Genomic DNA, 18571 nt, shown 5'->3' with positions numbered 1-18571 from the left:
CGGTACTGGAAAAACCACTCAACCGGTTGCCGTCGTCCTGCGCCGCATCCGGTGCATTGTCGGTGGCATTATCAAGAGTGCCCTCCCCGGGAGGGATAACGATGATACAGTAATTCAATCAAGAAGCGGCCTCATTTTTTTTTTGCTTGTCTAACTCCTCGCTCAACTCGGCGCTATCGCGTGTGCATCCTTGAGCGGGCTTTACGCACCACCAGCAGCAGCAACAAACGGCAGTGCATCAGTGCAGGTGAGTGAGAGCTTTTGAGCACGAGTTTATTTCTGTCCGACGAGGAGGGTGTTTGGTTCTAACCGCAGTGTTCCTTTTCATTCCTCCATCCAAACAGGAGCTTCGACAGGAGCGTCACCGACGACGCCGAGGATCGTGTTGTGCCCTTGCAGCCGGATGGGCTCGAGCAAGCCGCTCAGTAGGTAATTCAATCAACGTTGTGCCCTGTGTGTTCTTCGAGTGAAAAGCATCCTCGAGAGACCGCTTTCCCGTGACCGTCCACCCGTTTACCGCGGGAAATGGGGGCCTGATCCTCGGAGCAGCAGCCCCCAGTCCCTGCTGAAGCCACGCCACCGCCATCGTCGTGCCGTCGTGCGTATGGATCCGGCCAACGGCGTCCCTGCCAGCAAGCACCGTGCGGACCTCGACGGCGTCCCGGTGGCGCTTTCCGTGGCCACAACCGCCGCCCATCTGCTGCTAATCGGGCCGAGTCCTTCGGCGGCCGCCACGACCGAATCTGCCGCCCAGCCGTACTCGGTGTACGGCGCTAACCTGAGCTCTCTAGCGTACCTGGATGCGAACGCGACCGCGGCCTTGTGGCCCACCGATTGGCCCTTTGGGTTTTCCACGCCATCGTCGCCGTCGTCGCCGTCGTCGTCGCCGTCGGCTGCAGGACCTCCCGACGGTTCTCCAGACGTGACCGCGTCGACGATCGTGATCAGCATCGTCCTATTGGCCGTGATCGTTGGCACCGTGATCGGTAACGTGCTGGTGTGCGTGGCCGTGTGTCTCGTGCGCAAACTGCGTCGTCCTTGCAACTACCTGCTCGTGTCACTGGCCATTTCCGACCTCTGTGTGGCGCTTCTCGTGATGCCGATGGCGCTGCTGTACGAGGTGCTCGAAGAGTGGCGCTTTGGTGAGGTGTTCTGTGACATTTGGGTCGCATTCGATGTGCTCTCGTGTACGGCCTCCATCCTAAATCTGTGTGCCATCTCGGTCGATCGGTACTGGGCGATCACGAAACCGCTCGAGTATGGTGTCAAACGAACGCCTCGGCGTATGATCGCCTGCATCGTGCTGGTGTGGCTCGCTGCGGCCTGCATTTCACTACCACCGTTGCTGATCCTCGGGAATGAGCACGAAATCAACGGGCAACCGGCGTGCTCGGTGTGTCAGAACTTTTTCTACCAGATCTACGCCACGCTCGGTTCGTTCTACATCCCGCTTGCCGTCATGCTGTTCGTGTACTTCCAGATTTTCCGCGCGGCTCGGCGCATCGTGATGGAGGAAAAACGCGCCCAAAAGCGGCTCGAGAGTGCGATAAATGGTGCCACACAGCCACTAGCGACGGGGAAGCCAACGACAACGACGATGGGGACCACGCCAGTTGCCGCTGGTCCGGGTGAACGTGTAAAAGGTGCCGTTAAGGGTGCAGTTAAGGGCGCAACCGGTGGTTCACCACAGAACAAACGGTTACGATTTCAGCTGGCGAAGGAGCGTAAAGCTTCGACCACGCTCGGTATCATAATGTCCGCGTTTACCGTGTGTTGGTTGCCATTTTTTATCCTCGCACTGGTGCGCCCATTCATGAAGGACGACCATCGTACGCTGTCGTCCTTTTTCCTGTGGCTCGGGTACGCCAACTCGCTGCTCAATCCGATCATCTACGCCACGCTGAACCGCGACTTCCGCAAACCGTTCCAGGAGATCCTGTACTTCCGGTGTTCGAGCCTCAACAACATGATGCGGGAGGACTTTTACCACAGCCAGTACGGTGATCCTGGCTCGCAGCGGCTCGTCATCACGCACGATGGTGGTGCCCGCGAAAGCTTCCTGTGAGGGTTGTTTCTTTCGTTTTTTCGTTTTGATTGTTTTGCGATACGGAACGTACGCACACACGGAACAAAACCTAACCAAATACATGCACAGTAAATGCAGGCAACAATCACGAAACGGCCATGGCCACGGCCGTCCCAACAGACGAGACGGGTTTTTGGGGGGCGTCCTCTAGCTCTAGTTTCCTTAGTCCTTAGGGTGTCCTCTTTTTTTCTTGTACATACACCACCACCACCACCACCACCACCATCACAACGCATTGCTAGGAGCTAGCTATCACCCTCCGACACATTCTCTCTCTCTCTCTCTCGCCTTCTTTCTCTCTCTTCTCTCTCTCTCTCTCTCACACACACACACATACATTCTCCATCGCTCGACTTCTTGCGTGTCCTTTCCCCCGACTGAACACAGGCAGTCTGGGGGATGAAACAATCGCACAAATGGGCAATGGAAAATAAAAAAAATTGCGCACGGAAAGCAGCTTGCTGGCGGGAAGGGGGGTGGAGGGCTGGGGGGAGGGGTGGCGTGGGTGGCAAGGATTTATCGCCGCACCACGGCCTACTGGTAGTGGGTTGTGTTTTGTGTCCCGGGCACGTCCGGGCACGCGATCGGTCGGTTAGAGTGTGTTACCGGCGTGTATGTGTGGCTGTGTGTGTGTGTGAGTGTGCATGTTTGTGATATAACAGTGGGGTAGGCACTGGGTGACTTCCCTAGGGGTGGGAAAAATGGGTTGGGAAGCAACAACAACCAGCACTATTCTATCGTATCGATGTTTAGCGTGCTCGATCGCTAGGATCCGGTTCGCGTTCGTGGTATATATGTTGGGTGTATGAGTGTAAGTGTGTGTGTGTGTGTGAAACGGGGGGAGGGGAGTGGACACAACACGCAACAGGCAGCGGGGAAAGCTCTCGCAATCGGTGTTAGATTAGTTTCGGTGTTCTATCGATGTTTTGAACCGATGTGTTGTGCTCGGCGTTGCAGAGCGTTGTGATCGCGCAGGAATGGGCGAATTGTGGTCAAATACCCGCTGAGCAAAAAAAAACCTAGCTGAAAAACTCGCATTATCGGGGTGGCAAAAGTTCACAAAAATCAGTATTAAATCATTAGCCAGCGGGTTTACGATCGTCAGCCTCCAGCTTGCCCCCAGCGCGGGCATGGAGCCTAACTACACGCTTTCCCTACGACACACTAAAAAACGGTACGCTGAGAGCCCTACGACGAAATGCGATGCGATGTGGATAGTTGTGCCGAGATGCAGGCAGAGCAGAGAATAGGAGAGGTAGATTGAATTGTTAGAAGAAGAAGAAGAAAAACAAACGCTAGAAGGACCTACACATAAATGCATCAAGCTACAAAAAATAAAGCCCCGTGCAACGAAGGCACGAAGGTGGACGTAAACCAAAATGTAAGATAAAATCTACTCAGTTTAGTTAGCTAGCTATAAATATATCTATGTATATTTTATGTTTTGTTTTCCCGTTTGTAGTGAAAACAAACAGATCAGTGGAGGAAATAAAACTACATCAAATCGAACACAAACGATTCAAACCAAGCGATCGCGTGTGTGTGTGTGTGCTTTATTTTTCGTTTAATCTAATTTCTTCGGGCGCTAGTTTGCGCAAGTTGAGAAAGAAATAAGCTTAAATCTAATCGCAAAACGGGTTGGTTTTTGAGAAGATGACACTGTAAGTATACGAAATTTGAGCTCCAATTGCTTATTTTTGTTTAGATTTGATTTTTTGTTGTATAGTTAATGATTAAATTATCAATAATTGTTCTCATTGCGGCATTATCATTGTATAACTGTGCAACACTTGCAGCTTTACTATATCACTGAGTTTTGAGGGACACAAAATCCTATGGTAGGCATATAATTAGTGCATTTTTCTATATTGGTAGATATTTTTCTTCATGTATTCTTCTTAAATGATGTAACAACCGTTTTATGGTCATGGCCTGCCTTGATAAGGTATTCTTGGCATTTTCACGTATCTAGATAGTTGACCAAGCGTATGAGAGAGGCTCAGTCGAGATTTGCATCTAAAACCACCATTCGCATGCAAACTACTCTTTTTAAAGCTTTTTCACACAAATTAGCTATTTTTAATTCATCTAGCTAACGCACATTCGCGTACGAGCATTTCTTAATTGTTTCAATGCTTATCCTAATCACCTAGTTTGAAGATAAAATTACCTGAAATTCTAACAAGAATATATAACACTGTATTGGTATGGAAATGTGTTCATCTTGTTCATCTCGATAAAAGCAATATGGCACAGTAACTACAATCTACCAGTCAAACTACAAGAAGTCAAGTGTTGCACTTGGGCTGCATTTTAAAAGCAGCAAAAAACGTATTATTTTTTTGTCGTAGAAATTTTTGGTCATTGTACGGACTCAATAAGACCAAAACAGTGGATTTATTACAGGCGAATTTAAGGCGATTAAGCTCATTCATTTTATCAACATTCTCAAATTCGTTCAAACTCGTTATCAATTGTTCAAATATTGGTTTTCAAAAACGATCGCGCTGGCAATCCGCTTGCCCCGGACATCCGGAAATGCATCCGGGGATCCGGTTTCGCAAAATATTTACTCACGCTTATTCACACACGCCCCACGCGAGGAGACCACCCACGGTGGCTTACAAATACTGGCTTCCCCTTCAATAAGACGCGTGCCGTAGCGCGATAACGTAGCTAATTGCAAACCTGTTTGGGTAAAACGGCCCCCTGATTCGTGGTGCCTAATTTTTTGCCTCCCACCTCGAAAAAAAAAGTCGAAAGCACACGCTGGGAAAGCATAAGCCCGGAGAAGAATTTATTCTTATCAACACCCTAGCCAGCAGCCAGGTGCCAGCTTTGTGTGCCGCTCCGTTGGACGGCCTAATCAAATGACGCACTTCGCTGGCTTTGGAAGGAATGCGCACACACACACAAACACACGCACATACCGAGAATCCCCCGGCATCGAACGTCAGCCACCAGAACAAGCCAAGAAGGTGGACACCAAAGGCCGGGCACCATTTTCAGGTTCTATTAGCATCGCCGGTGGGTGGCGGTGTCGCGGCCCGCCAAAAAACCCGCGCGCGCTTCACGCAGTTTGATAAATATGAAATTAATCTTCGTTTAATTAAATTTCCGACTGCACCATCGCCGCAGGGTTCACGGCTCCACCCGCACAGAGGGCGCGTCAAAAGGGCGCCACCAAAGTTTGCCCGGAAACAATGTTTAACTTTTATGCTGCAGCCATTCCACCTCCCCCGGGTGACGGTGGTGGCGTGAAAACAAAGTCACCTTCACTTAAAATTGACTTTCCCACCCAAGGGGGGCCCTAGGGACGTTGCCCTCGTGGGATGTGGGGGCATCGGAAAAACTCGCTCATTGTGCGTTCACGATCCGTGTGCGTTGTAATGGAGTGCGAAAAATTGGTGCTCCATGGTGCGGTGGGCAAATGTTCGATAAATATCCTCCCGAAACGTGCCCACGCGCCGATGGAACCGCGTTGGCCAATTATCTCGGCTTTTCCTCGACACGAATGAGAGAAGGGAACCCCCATTTCCACGCGCGGGTATGATCGATGTTGATGAATTATCAGACATGGAGTGATACGTGGTGGCATCGGTTACACCGGTGTAATCACTTTCCACGCGACGTACATGGGTCCATGAACATTGCGTTTTATTGAGATTGACAGAAATTAACGCAGTTTCCGCGTGACAGGAAACGTCACGTGTAATGGAATTATTTTAATTCGCTTTTTCGCCACGCACACGTACCTGCCTGCAGCTGGTGCGTGAGCTTTGCACTTGTCTAAATGAACGATGGTTGTTATTTTTTGTTTTTTGTTTGGGTGTTCTCGGGAAACGAAAATAGCAATAACTTAAGGGCTTAGCTGACGCTGGAACGCAACCAAACGTGAGATTTCTCAGAAGAAACTTAACCGCCTTTATCAGTGGCGTCGGTGTGTTCGATGTTCGCGGAATCGCTTCGTATCCGATAGTGGAGTTTATTTGATGATTGTCATTTCGTATCTTCACTTGCGAAAAAAGGAACGAATGTGGAGAGTTAACTCGGTGGAAGGTACTTAGTTCTATTGTTTCCCAACCGATGGGCGTATTTTATCATTCGGATAAGCTGCCTCGAAAACGCAGTTATAAAATTTGAGAGCGAAGACCTTTCAATGGTTAGGAAACTTCAGAGTGCAGTATGGACAGCAAGGAGACTTTCCTTTATTAAAGGAACAATTAGCACTCGAGGAATTAATTTTGGGTTGAAAAGATGCTTATGTACAAAATCTATGCAATGTAATTACCTGTCATTCTGGCACACTGTGTAGCCTTTGCAGGTTTTGTATGGAGTTATTTTAATAACTTTCAACAACAACGTGTTGAAAAGCACGTAGAAAATTGCGTTCATTTCGTAGCACACATTAAACACAATCGCCCGTCATCTAGTGAACGATCTAACTTTTAATTTCGAAAATAATTGCAAATCAAGCTCCGGGCGAATGTTCCTAGTCCCGCAACCGACAGGACAAGCGCCTCCTTCGCTCGGTTCGCGTGCCAATCGCGGTCGATAAATCGGGCCAACCCGAATCAGCAAGCCGGATGTTGACACCCGCTTTCCGGAAACGGGAAATGGGCGCCAACGATGGGCCGTAGTAATTATGGCAAGCTGCTTGAAGAATGGAATAAATTAAATCATCAAACCATCCGGCCATCCGAAAACTTTTCCCGCAGCGCGCACCGTCGGTTTTTGGTTCACGCGCAAACAACAACCATTGCTTCCGGGGGGAGCAATGATTGAACATTTGCGGCCACTTGCAGGGTCAGTTATTGGGTTTTTGCTTCGGGGCCACTCGGTCACTTCGGTTTGCAGAAAGACAGGTTCGATTTGTGGCTCGAGAAAGGCAACAATCGTTCCCCCACCGCTAGAGGGCGCTCGCATTGGCTCACGCAGCATACCGACTGCAACAAATGTAACGATAATCACCACACACCCACAGGCACACATACAAACAGGGAAGCACCCCATCCTGCCGGTGGCCACCCGTGCGGAAATCATCGGCAAAAGGCGTGAGCATCCACGACCGCGAACGGATCCGGTGCCGGGTGATGGGCGCGAAAAGGAGCACTTTTTTCCCGCACGCAACAATGTCGAGGGAAATGAGCGGAATAATTTTCCCATAACGAACGGCAAAGAAAGCACCCCCAAGCTCTCTTTCTCTCTCTCTCGGGCAGGTAGGTGGGTGTGGGTGGATGGGTGAAAGATGGTGGAATGGAAAACACGAGATAAAAAACTTGTTGATTTCCAGCCCCGCAGTAAAATGGGCGAAGCGAAGTGGCGCATGGTTGCTGCGTGCGGTTGCTTTCCCTTTATTTTTCTTTTTGTGGTTCGATTTTTTCCCCCAGCCTTTTGAGTGCCCAAAGGAAGAAGACGAACAAAAAAGGAAAAACATAAAGCACAAAAAGACCCGCATCCCCGGGGACGAGGGTTTCGGATTGCCCGAGCGAAACATTGTCGGTCGGGACTTTGTTTCACGCGGGAAGGTGCTTTTTTTTCGGGGCGATTTTTATTTCCAGCTTCCGTCGTAAAAGCAAGAAGGGCGCTCTAAGGAGTGGCAGGTCCGTCGGATTGCCGGACGCCGGAACACTAAGTGTAAAGCATACAAAATAATCCCACCGTACAATAAAGTTGCAGTTTGATTGATGCCAAGCCAGAATAATCATACATTCCGTCCGGTTTAGGGTTCACGATTTCGGGCGCTGTTGGTTACAATGTTTTTTATGGGACCGGGTTTTTTTAAGTGACTCGCTGAACTCAACCATACACGACTCCGAGCTGGGGATGACTTGCAGCAGTTCACTGCCACCGTGAAGGACACGCGTGTGCTTCCCTTTTTAGAGTCCTTTACCCACGGGCAACCATCGCATTATTGAATTAAGTTAATGAAATCCTTATTATCCGAGCTGTCACCGCCAAGCTGACCTCCGTGCGACCAGGAACGTTACTAGTTTCCACCCAAACCCGAACGTGATGGGGGCATGGTTATTTCCCGAGCTCGAAAGTGACTTCTTGCCGTTAAGCGTTGCCAAAGTTTGCGTAAAGTTTTAAAGTGAAGAGCAACGTTGTTTCACCCGCTGCTGCTCGCGCTTTTGTTGCACTCAATTTGCTAAGAAAATTGATTTTACAAAGCCACGCTCGTTTGCATCCTGCAGCGAGCGATACATTTTTGATGCGGCCCCGATACCGGGCCACGTGCACTCCACCGAACACGTAAACCTTTTAGGCCAAAAGGTTCGCTTCGTTATAAGTTTTGCCGTTTATCCCAGCGCATGATGGCACCGATCGATCGGTTTTTGAAGCCAGCGCCTGGTGCTCGATCGTAAACGAGGATGCACGTAAAAATGCATCTTCGCAACGCTCATAAAATGGCTTCGTTCACTTTTGCTATGTGGGGCGGGTTTCGTTACAGCGAAAGCGCCACCTGAAAGGGTTTTGCAAGAAAGACCAAAAAAAAACAAGAGCGAAAGTTCGTAATGCTTTGGAGCATTATGAACCGATCGGGGAAAGACGATAACCGGAGCATCTCGTGCATGGCTAACCGGTGATGCCATCGGACATGGTCGGTGATTGGTGCTCACTTTTCCAATAGCACCGTAATGCACACAATTATAGATCGGAAGTGGGTGTGGATCAACGTCGTTAAGGGTTTTTTGATTGATTCGTAGCATCACGTGCCGAACCGGGTTTATTATTCATAGCTTATCTAGATTGCATATCGCTCGAGTGAAACATTGCATTGAGTGCAATAATTTTGATTGTCATCACGTCGCTAATCTGAATTGCATATCATTCGGAGCTGATTTTTTTTGTTACATTTCCTTTTCGTACAATAAACCACGGCATAAAAACCGCGCTATAAAATGGAGTCAGCGTTAAAGCCATAGCATTTATTTGATTCTTGAGTCTTGAGTCCCGTAACCTTGATCAATTATTTGTTATCGTTTTCGCGCAGGTAAGAGAAGAAATCTCATCATTCTTAAGTTGAAAGAATGGAGAAGAAAGCAGTCTTAATTCCATGTGACAATCGATGAGTGTTTGTGCAGCACACAACCCACTCATTGATCATATAGTAATGCTTTATCCCACAGAGAGCTTTCTCTCTGCTCAGTTTGGCATTCTTCCGTAGTTTTACAAACGAATCCGCGTGACCTTCGCCTGCGAGCGATAATTGGTTCGTTCTCCGAACACGACAGATTGACAGCATCCATTAAGGACCGTTTCTGGGACTCACTTTTGTGAATGGCAACAAAGTTCTGCACCGGGGTGAGTCAATAAGCTTTGTGACGTCAAATGCCCATCAAATAGCACCCCCAGAATGGTTCAATTTCATATCAACAACACCCGAACGGGAGACATCATCATCGAGCACATGGGGTAGGATTTCAACTTTGATGTTGCACCGCTTCAGGTCCTCCGTCCTTCGATCGGAAAATAAACGCCTCAATTCCACAAAATAGAGCTGTTTACGGTGTACGCTACTTCACTCGCTGCTTATCGCATTTCTCACAACATTCCTGCGAGGGTTCGCTGTTCCGAGCGGTGTCCGTTCGCGTTTTGCAAGTCATTCTTGCCTGGAATCGTAGGCCAGCGTAGAGCGTGTTTTACGGTTTCTTGCGTGTGACGGTTTGTTACCCTCAGAAAGGTCCTGCGAATCGTGCGTTCGCCCGAAAGCACTGCTGATTATCCCGAGTACCGATATTACTTATTAATGTCAAAGCTTTTAGCCACCCGTGCAACAGCTTCACGTCGTGACGAAGGTTCGGACGACGCTTAGTTAATTCATCAGGTACAAAACAAAACGATCCGGAAAAGCCATACGCACACTCACACACCCGCACACATACATAGAGCCAAGCGAGCCACCGAACGGACCTGAAGGTTATATGAAAAGTAACACCACGTTGGCAGCTGACGACGTCGGGATTTTTCTCCGCACAACTAATCCCGCCGGTTGGCAGTCAGTTTGTTTGAGCTTTTTTTTTTATTTGCCTTTCTCTCTCTCTCTCTCTCTCTCTCTCTCTCTCGCTCTCTCGCTCTCTCCATCTCCACCCACTCATCCGGTGAGCATACCTACATTAATTAATCACCAGCCTGAGTGGTTAGCTGACAGAGTTAGTGAAATGCGAACGGAGCAACCAACGCTGCGCCGGGGAACGGAAATTGGGATACTTAATTTTAACTTTCGCTGGTTTTTTGGGGTTTGCTCTCGCTCCGGTTTCGGCAGCCCACCGCGTGCCCAAGCTGCTGCTGGTTCGCGCAGTTAATCTAAAAATTGAAACACATCCTCCATCACGCGCCCCGAAACGGGGAAATCAGCTTTCGTAGCAAGAAAAATTAGCTTTCTCCACTTGCGCCCAAAATACTTCACGCCGAAGTGCAAAACTTAGCGCCGCTTTCACATCCAGCGTTGTTTGGTTTCGCTTTAATTCACTTCACTTTTTTGTTTTTCTGTGTTTTTTGGTGATTTCAAATATTACTTCAGGCGGGTGCCTGCAGGAAAATCCCTCCGCTGGTTGGTGGGGATTATTTTTTTTCATTTTTTTGCAAAAAAGATTCGGTTCCGGGTTTTCGGTTTTTTTTTGCGCACCAGCTTTTGTTCGCAGCGCGCCTAATCTTGGTCGGGAAATTAGTGAGGAAACCCGTAATTGATTTACTTTTTTTTTGTAAGTAATTACCTCAATTATGTTTTGTTTGTTATCGATCGGTTCCAGTGTGCTCGTTTCCATTTGACTAGCCATTTTTTTCCGGATAGTCTCTTGTTTCTTTTTTTTTTTTGGTATCCAAAAGCATCCCAATGATAGGAAACGGATTGTTCTGTTTTGAAATGGGAGAGCAAAGCAGCAAAATAAAAAAAAACCTTCAGCCCGAAAGGGTGTAGATTACGGTCTCGGATTTATTTCACTACACCTTCATCATCCTTCGGGGTGGAATGTGTCCTGCGAGCCAATAAATTCTCGAAATCATTCACCGCAGCCACGAAAATTTGTATTCCTTTGCGCGCTCCATGCGCTTTTCGCTTTCCCGGGTAGAGATGAAAACTTATCCAAACCGGAGCCCCCGTAATCTTGGTTTGTTGTTTGTTTCGGCTGGGTAGTTGCGCGGGCAGCATTGTTTCTGCGAAAAAACCAACCCGAGCTGGAGAGCGAATTTTCCGAGAAGGTAGATGATTAAGGCATCCCGTACGGTTTCCTTTTCGTTATTATCCAGCACGCAGAAAAAGCTCTCCATAATTAATAATGCGTTGCGGTGGCGTTGCTTTTGTTTGGCTCATCCCAAATTAAAATTCCCCAAAAAAAGGAAGGAAGAATGTAATTGGAGTGTCCAGATATGCTGCTGTGCTGCCCGGAATGAATTATTTGATAATACGAGCCCTGGAGCTTCCTGGAAAGTGAGACGCCGGATTTATCTACCGTTGCGCATTTAGGCGCCATAACTGTGTACATGTACCAGCAAAGGTTTTGTTAATGCAAGCATTATTTTCTTATTCAATCTTTTTTTATGACTTTCAAAACACCTAGAGAAGAGAACACAATAAATTAGATTGCGCAATGTCATTGGTTGTTTCGCATATTTGTGTTCGATATTTGAATGATTTGTTGCTTAATTAAATCGTAAAAAAGTGAATGGAAACGTGTGTTTTAAATGCCTTTAGCTATAGTTTACGGCAACTCTAGTAAAGCAGGTTCTGCTACAACTCTAAAGGTCTAATTCAGAGGGTAATTCGGCAAATCTAACCGTGGCACATAAACTTGTTACTACGTGCTACAAAAGACGATCTAAGCTTCTAACAGCTGTATCATTTCCAGCAATCTAAGCTTGAACTGTTACTTGACAAGGGCGTATTCAGTGCTCATACAGCTTTGCTTACTTTTCATAGAAAATATAGCAGCTTCACGTTGCGACTCGATAAATCTTTTTAAGGCAGTTTCTACTTGTTCTTACGAAGAAGCAGATATGGGCCAAGTTTCTCACAGCTGTATGCCATCCACCGGCTTATCTATGCATGAAATGCAACGCAAAAATGGCATCCTCGCTAGCTGTTTAACTTTCCAGCTTCAGGACTACGCGCCGGGTCATTTCCAGTGAGCCAAAAACCATACATTCGCTGCTAGCTTTCATGATCAAGGGAATATTTCCAAATTTATTATCCAACAGGAAATTACATTTATACTTCTTCTCTTGTAGTGCTTGCCTGCACTAAGCAGTGATCCCAACATACACTGTTGCACTTTTCTTTTCTGCTGTATGCTTTCCGGTTGGGTTTCGCAGGCCCGCCTGACACAAACAACAAAACGGGTATAACACGTGTGGAGCTTACCCCAAAAGCGGAATAAAATAATAATGAATTTCACAGTCGCTCTTAGCGTTCGCTTGCAGAAACCATAGCAAATCAAAGGACCGTAACAGCTCCCGTTTCGTGGCCCATGAGCGAGCTTTTACGAAGCGTTTATATTGCATAAAAAAATTCCAAAACGGCTACGCTTCCGTTCCTTTGCCTCATTGCCCCACCGAGCGGTGATACAGTTTTTTTCCAGCAAAACTTCCACCCAAACTAGACTTCCAATGACGAACGACAATCTCGGAAAAACGAAAAGTTTGCTGGCGCTGAAATCTCGCCCCCAACAAAACATCATCCATCATCCATCACCTACCAATCGGGGCACGTACGACATCCCTGCCCCACGGATAACGAGCCGAGCGCCGAGTGGAGTGAAATCAAACGAGAGAAACCCCTAAACACAAGAGTCATATTTATGACGCGGCTATAAGCAGCTCTCGGTGGCGGCCGTGGCAAATCACAAAAAGAAGAAAAAAAACCAGCCGCGTAATCGTGTATGGAAAACTGAACAACATGCGACCCACCCACCCACCCACGGGTATAAGCTTGTGTGCGTGGGCGGGTGTGTGTGTGTGTGCCACACTGATTGAAAGTTAGGAACGCGCCCTGACAGGGTTTCCTTTGTCCTTGCTGGCACAACCTGTGCGCCCCAGAGGGTGGCTTCTCGCAAGGCCCCTTCCTTGTGGCTGCGGCAAAAAAGGGCACACGATAGCGCGCTTTCCCTTTAGCGGCACGGCAAAGGTCGCCACGCTTCGTGCTTCGATGCTTTGGTGAAATTGATATTTTCAGCCACGTCGCAACACGACGGGCGAGTGTGTCTGGACGGGTTGGGTGAACCCGTGGCGCATTATGAGCCGGTATGCTCTGACACGCGGGCAGCAAAAGGAAAGAGAGAAAAAAAAAAGTGCTCGGGGGTGGGCAATCAGCAGTGGCAGGTGCGGAATAACCCTCCTGCCAAACCGTTGTTGGAATGGTAGCCGCAGGAGCACATCAGCCCCCACCGTGAAAGGTGGTATCGACGGGATCGAAGAAACACTGAATAATTCAATTAGCAAGTAGATTAACTGGCCTCATCCGGTGGAACGTTCTTTAGTTCGTTCGCTGGTGTTCCCCGCCTACGAGGTGGTTCGTTAGCGATGTTCTTAGGTAGGTAGCATAAAAACGCCCCCCTCCACCCCACACACACACACACACACATCCTTTTCCACAGGAGCTGTTTCATCTCTGATATGACTGCAAAACTTTCCTACCATGTCACGCCTCCGGAAGGTGGATTAACGGTTTATTTCCCTCCAGACAGCCGAGATTTTGTTTTTACAAAAGAGATCAACCGGTATCGGTGTGCGCGCGTTCGTGTGTGTGTGGGTGTTTGTTTCACACATCGTTCGAAAAAGGACCCGGTGCAGCTTTGCATGGGTGATAACGTGTCATATGGGCCATTGTTCTTGGCTTGATTTTTGCCGTCAGATAAGCGTAATGGATGTCCTTTCAACTTTTTGGGCGAAACCTCGGGTGTGAATGAAACACCAACCGGCGAACTTTATTTAATGCTTCGTAGACGTACGCCTCAAATGGACGCCGTGTTTGCTCAACATATTATGCTTCATTTTCTTTTGCATGCTTAAAAGCCATGTTACTGTTGATATTTCTAACATTGGATGATTCATAGTAGGATTCCGCGCTGGATAGATATACTGTTGGTGGCATGGAATGCGCTTGAATTTCATCAAAGTAGGCATGAAGCAGAGCGTAGAAGGCGTTGAAGAGCTCAATTTGTGTGCTAGTTTGGGTTACCGTTTTTTGTACAATGCATGTTGCTCAAATATAAAAGATGGGGCTATTTAAAATCTTTTGTATGTGTCTTATAAAACAAACTGAAATAAAATAAATCACTTTGATAAAATGAATAGACGCTAAAGCTAGCCAAATTTTCGTCAATGAGATCGGGCACTCATTAGTTTGATTTAAATTCAGCGTATTGAAATGTTACGACAGGCTAATGGCACCTCCATTAGTTGATTGCTTCACCTGTGATCCCATCCAGCTTGAATAAAATGCATCAGTACAAAGTGTTTGTTTTTTTTTTTGCACGTTAAATTAATTACAACCAGTGGGATTGGTAGATTGTTTTCCACGAATGCGTTTTGTTCACAAACAGCCATCGTGCGGCCTGCAAGTTGATAACTAAAAACGATATAAAAGATCAAACAAGAAAAAAAAACTGGAGCAAAAATTAGCAAAACCATGCAGATCCCTGTAATCAGCGGAATTAGGTGCGGATATTTCTATTTAATCTCGTGCCGGAAAAGCTCCACCAGGCGTTGTTTGCGGAAATTCGTACGGCCCCTTCCGACCGCGTTGGATCGCTGTCGGACCATTAAAGCTCTGGTTAATGTACTTGTACATGGAACATTTAGCTCATCTCCTACGGCCTACGGCCGAAGCGAGGGGCAAAAACAAAAAACCCGCGCCCGTCGGCCGTGTGGCCATGACATCCCGGCGCCAACGGACAGGGTACGGGACCACAAGCGAACGAACAAAACGAACAACAACGCGCACAAAAAGGGCAGAAAGAATTATGGCCCACGGGGAAGACTGGCGGGCCGGAATATTTCGTAAAACTAATTACATTTGCTAATCCCTGGTAACGGTACCCGGTGCACGTTTGAAGATGATCACGACCGTTTCGCTTCCGTTCCTAGGGGGCCTAGGTGTGGTTTCAAACTCATCCCAGAAAGTATGCCCGGTGAGCCAGGCGCCCCTCGAAACATATGATGAATGCCTCAAATGAGAGTGCCAGCTGTGGAAAGGCGGGAACTGAGGCGACTCATACGAGCAAATGGAAGGCGCTCTCGAAGGCTAGCCCGGGTGATCCCGAGCTAGGAATGCTTATTTAGTTGAGTCTTAAAACGGTGCCACTCGAGCGACCCGAGGCTTAGTGGTCGTTTCCACATCGAATTCCACAAAAGCCAGGGACGTTTCAACAGCGCAACAAGGACTCGAGAAAACGAAGCATTCTTTTCAGCAGCTACAAATTAAACACTCACAAATGTTGCCGTGAAACAGCTGGGGGAAAGTCCTTCATGTGGAACGGTAGGCTGGCAGACTGAAGAATGACGGAAATTGAATTCATCAATCAGTGACGCGCCACGGACAAACGGAAAACCCATCACACCGGGGCGATTATCACGCCCGAGAGCGCATAATGGGAGCGCTATCGGTCACACATACGGTCGCATTCCCGCCCGGACGGATCGGATCTATAAAATTGCATCAAAATGTAGATTATCACGGCGCCGTCTCTCCACCACGTTGGTGGATGTGCAATGTGCAAACCTCGGGGTTCGCTTTGGCATCCTGTCCGGTGTCACGAGGACGTGATGTGACATTAAATTATTGCACCCGAGCGCACCCAAGTCCGGAGTGCGAAGACTCGACCCGGGTTGCCAACAAGCGTTTCGCACGTCGCACATGGGTGGTCACGAAATTTTATTTATGTCGCAGCCTCAACCACCAGCCAACCCGGTCCCGGTGTCCTTGATGCCACGGACACGGCAGCAGGCCGATTCACTCGCCGGACATAATGCGCTTGATTGTGTTTTTAAAAGCTCGGTGCATGAGGCCGCGTAAACGAGCGGGTTTTGGTGTAGGTTTCGGTGCATCCGGGGAAAAGTGTGTACGGTCACCGACGGTGTAAATGCCATTTTCCTAGTGCCCTATGGGGTGGGGGGGCTTTTATGATGGATGGCGATGCCAGGACACCATTAATTTGTGGGATTATTTACAGGCGCATTAGAGCAAATGATGCTAATGCATTTTATAAATGGAACACGGGGTGAGTCCACGCGACACCTCGCGTGGCTGTTGGGAAACATAACCCCGGCCGTGCGAATCAAACACTTTGATGTCCTAATGATGGACAGCAACTGTTTTGTGATTTCAGAGGAGCTTTTACAAACGAACATCCAGCGCATGATTGCAGCAAAGTCTAAAGCTGCTAGTAATAAAAGTTGGTCATTAGAAATTAAATCAGAGCATGAAATGCTATTTTAACACATTGATTTTTAAGCAATATGTTCAGAAATATTTTCAGCCACCACTTCATACGGGGGCTTTATTTGCTGTATCAAAATGGGCGAGTTTAAATACAATCGATGCAATCTCTAATTGAAACATTGAAACTATAAGTCTTGTTCGCCTTTTTACTATGCATGTTAAATCTTTTGTACGTAAAATGCAAATATCAGCCGATACGATCATACTTTGAAATAACCTATGCAAGCTCCGAAGCCGAGGCAAAACTTGATTGTAATAATGCAAATTGAATGAAACATAAGCATACATATTTTATTCTTATGCCGAAGAAAGAAAAGCAACAATTTACAAATGACGTTTTGAACTTTCGCACACAATTTGCTGACGTTTTCGCCTACGGTTTACGCTCCCGCTGGCTGTTGCTGGAAATTGTTAGAATTTTCTGCTAAACGTGTTTGCCTTTGCATTGCACCGTTGTATTGTTATCCAGTTCCTCGTCATTCTCGCGAGCGCTAGAATTCATGGGAGCAAAAATATTTAGCCCACCATCCGCTTGGATAATCTACATTTGCCCGCAGCTCACACCAACAGCACCATGGATGAAGGTTTTTGGCGTGCGTTTCTAAACCAGCATTTTATCTCGCGGTTTCTTTGTTGAACGTAGCCAACATTTCATATGAAATACGCTGGCATATTCAAACATCTGCCGGTGGATGCGAGTCCTTTCCGGGAACGCGGGAACATATGCTCACCGATCTCGTCGCTTCATCCTTTTGACATTTTTGCAAAGACGCAACCGGCGAGCTTCTCAGCCGAAAAAGGAGCCCCAATCGCCTGCGGGCATCCGTTGGCTCGGCAAGAAAATATTTTCCCAAATTTCGCGAGAACGTTTACATTCGTTCGAAAGAGTTGATGGCACCGCGGGTCGCGACTTCATCGCTCCCGGACTCGCCACATAATTTATCGCTTCTTTTCTCGACTTTGGCTTCACGTGCGCTCGAAAGCACAAGAACGTCCTGAGAACGCAAGGATGTGTGCACAGCTGGCGCGCGATGCATTTAGGAGGTACGTGCGTTTGAATGGGTAAGCTTAATGCCTTACCAATGCCTCCGTGCAGAGCAGCACTTGTAAATGCTGCTTGGAAGCGCGAAAGAAGCCACTCTCAATGGCCGCCGTAAAAGATGCTACCATCGTTGTACTGTGGTGAAAAATCCCACCCCGAAACGGCTACTAGCAGAAAGGGCATTAAAAAAAACAAAACACGCGCGCGAGAGAGAGAGACCGAGACCGAGACTGAGCAACAGAGCTGCTTTTATTTCTGGTAATCAATCTTGATTTAGCGCGGCAAGGTAGGTGTTTGCAAAAATGTCCGTCAAGCATTTCGAGCCCTACGCGCAGCAGGTGTAAATGAAGGCGCGGTTAATCCGTTGGCCCGCCGAGGCGATGCTTTCGAGAGTAAATAAATGATATTCATGTCTCACGATGAAGTACGGGTTTATTTTTAAAACGTACCTCGGGGATCCTTAAATTGACACCGTGAAGAACAGCGTTAGTGACGGCGATTGTTGGTCCCCCGGTGATGATTTATTATGTAGCGCCATTGTCCGCTAGACTCCACTGTTTTATGAGTTATTTCGTGCTCTCAAAAAGTGCATTAATTTGGTGGCGATTGTTTTCCGGTACGTTACCAAACATTGTAACACCGTAGAACATGTTTCAAACTTATAATATTATGAGTAAAACTGGCGCTATTGAAGTATTTTAGATAAGCAATAAGAAAGAAGGCTCATCAGAGGGTTGGAAAAAATAGGCTGAGCAGAAACATACTTTCTCTTTCAAATTAACCCACGACAATTCATAACCTTTTCAATATTGAGTATGTAAACTGCCTGCAGGTAACTGCAATCTTTGGTTTTATTTTCTCGTATTTTCACTTGTTTCGTTTCTCAAAGATGTACTTGACGAAACTCAAGGGCTCACATTCGGCACACTCTTATCATCGCAAGCACTTCAGCTCGATACGAATCATTCAGGTACGATTGATGTTCTTACCGCTTATTGAAATA

General features: G+C 47.4%; 1 protein-coding gene across 1 annotated transcript; it reads left to right on the top strand.

Annotated features, from left to right (window-relative positions):
- The first annotated feature begins 604 nt into the window (after positions 1 to 604).
- On the top strand, positions 605 to 2065 carry LOC128721926 (5-hydroxytryptamine receptor 1-like). Its single transcript, XM_053815729.1, has one exon. It carries the CDS (start codon positions 605 to 607, stop codon positions 2063 to 2065), a length of 1461 nt encoding a protein of 486 aa, XP_053671704.1.
- Positions 2066 to 18571: the final 16506 nt, after the last annotated feature.

The sequence above is a fragment of the Anopheles nili genome, chromosome 2 (assembly GCF_943737925.1).
Source record: "Anopheles nili chromosome 2, idAnoNiliSN_F5_01, whole genome shotgun sequence".
Lineage (NCBI taxonomy): Eukaryota > Metazoa > Arthropoda > Insecta > Diptera > Culicidae > Anopheles > Anopheles nili.
The sequence above is the reverse complement of the archived record's forward strand: the minus strand, read 5'-3'. Positions and strand labels throughout refer to the sequence as shown.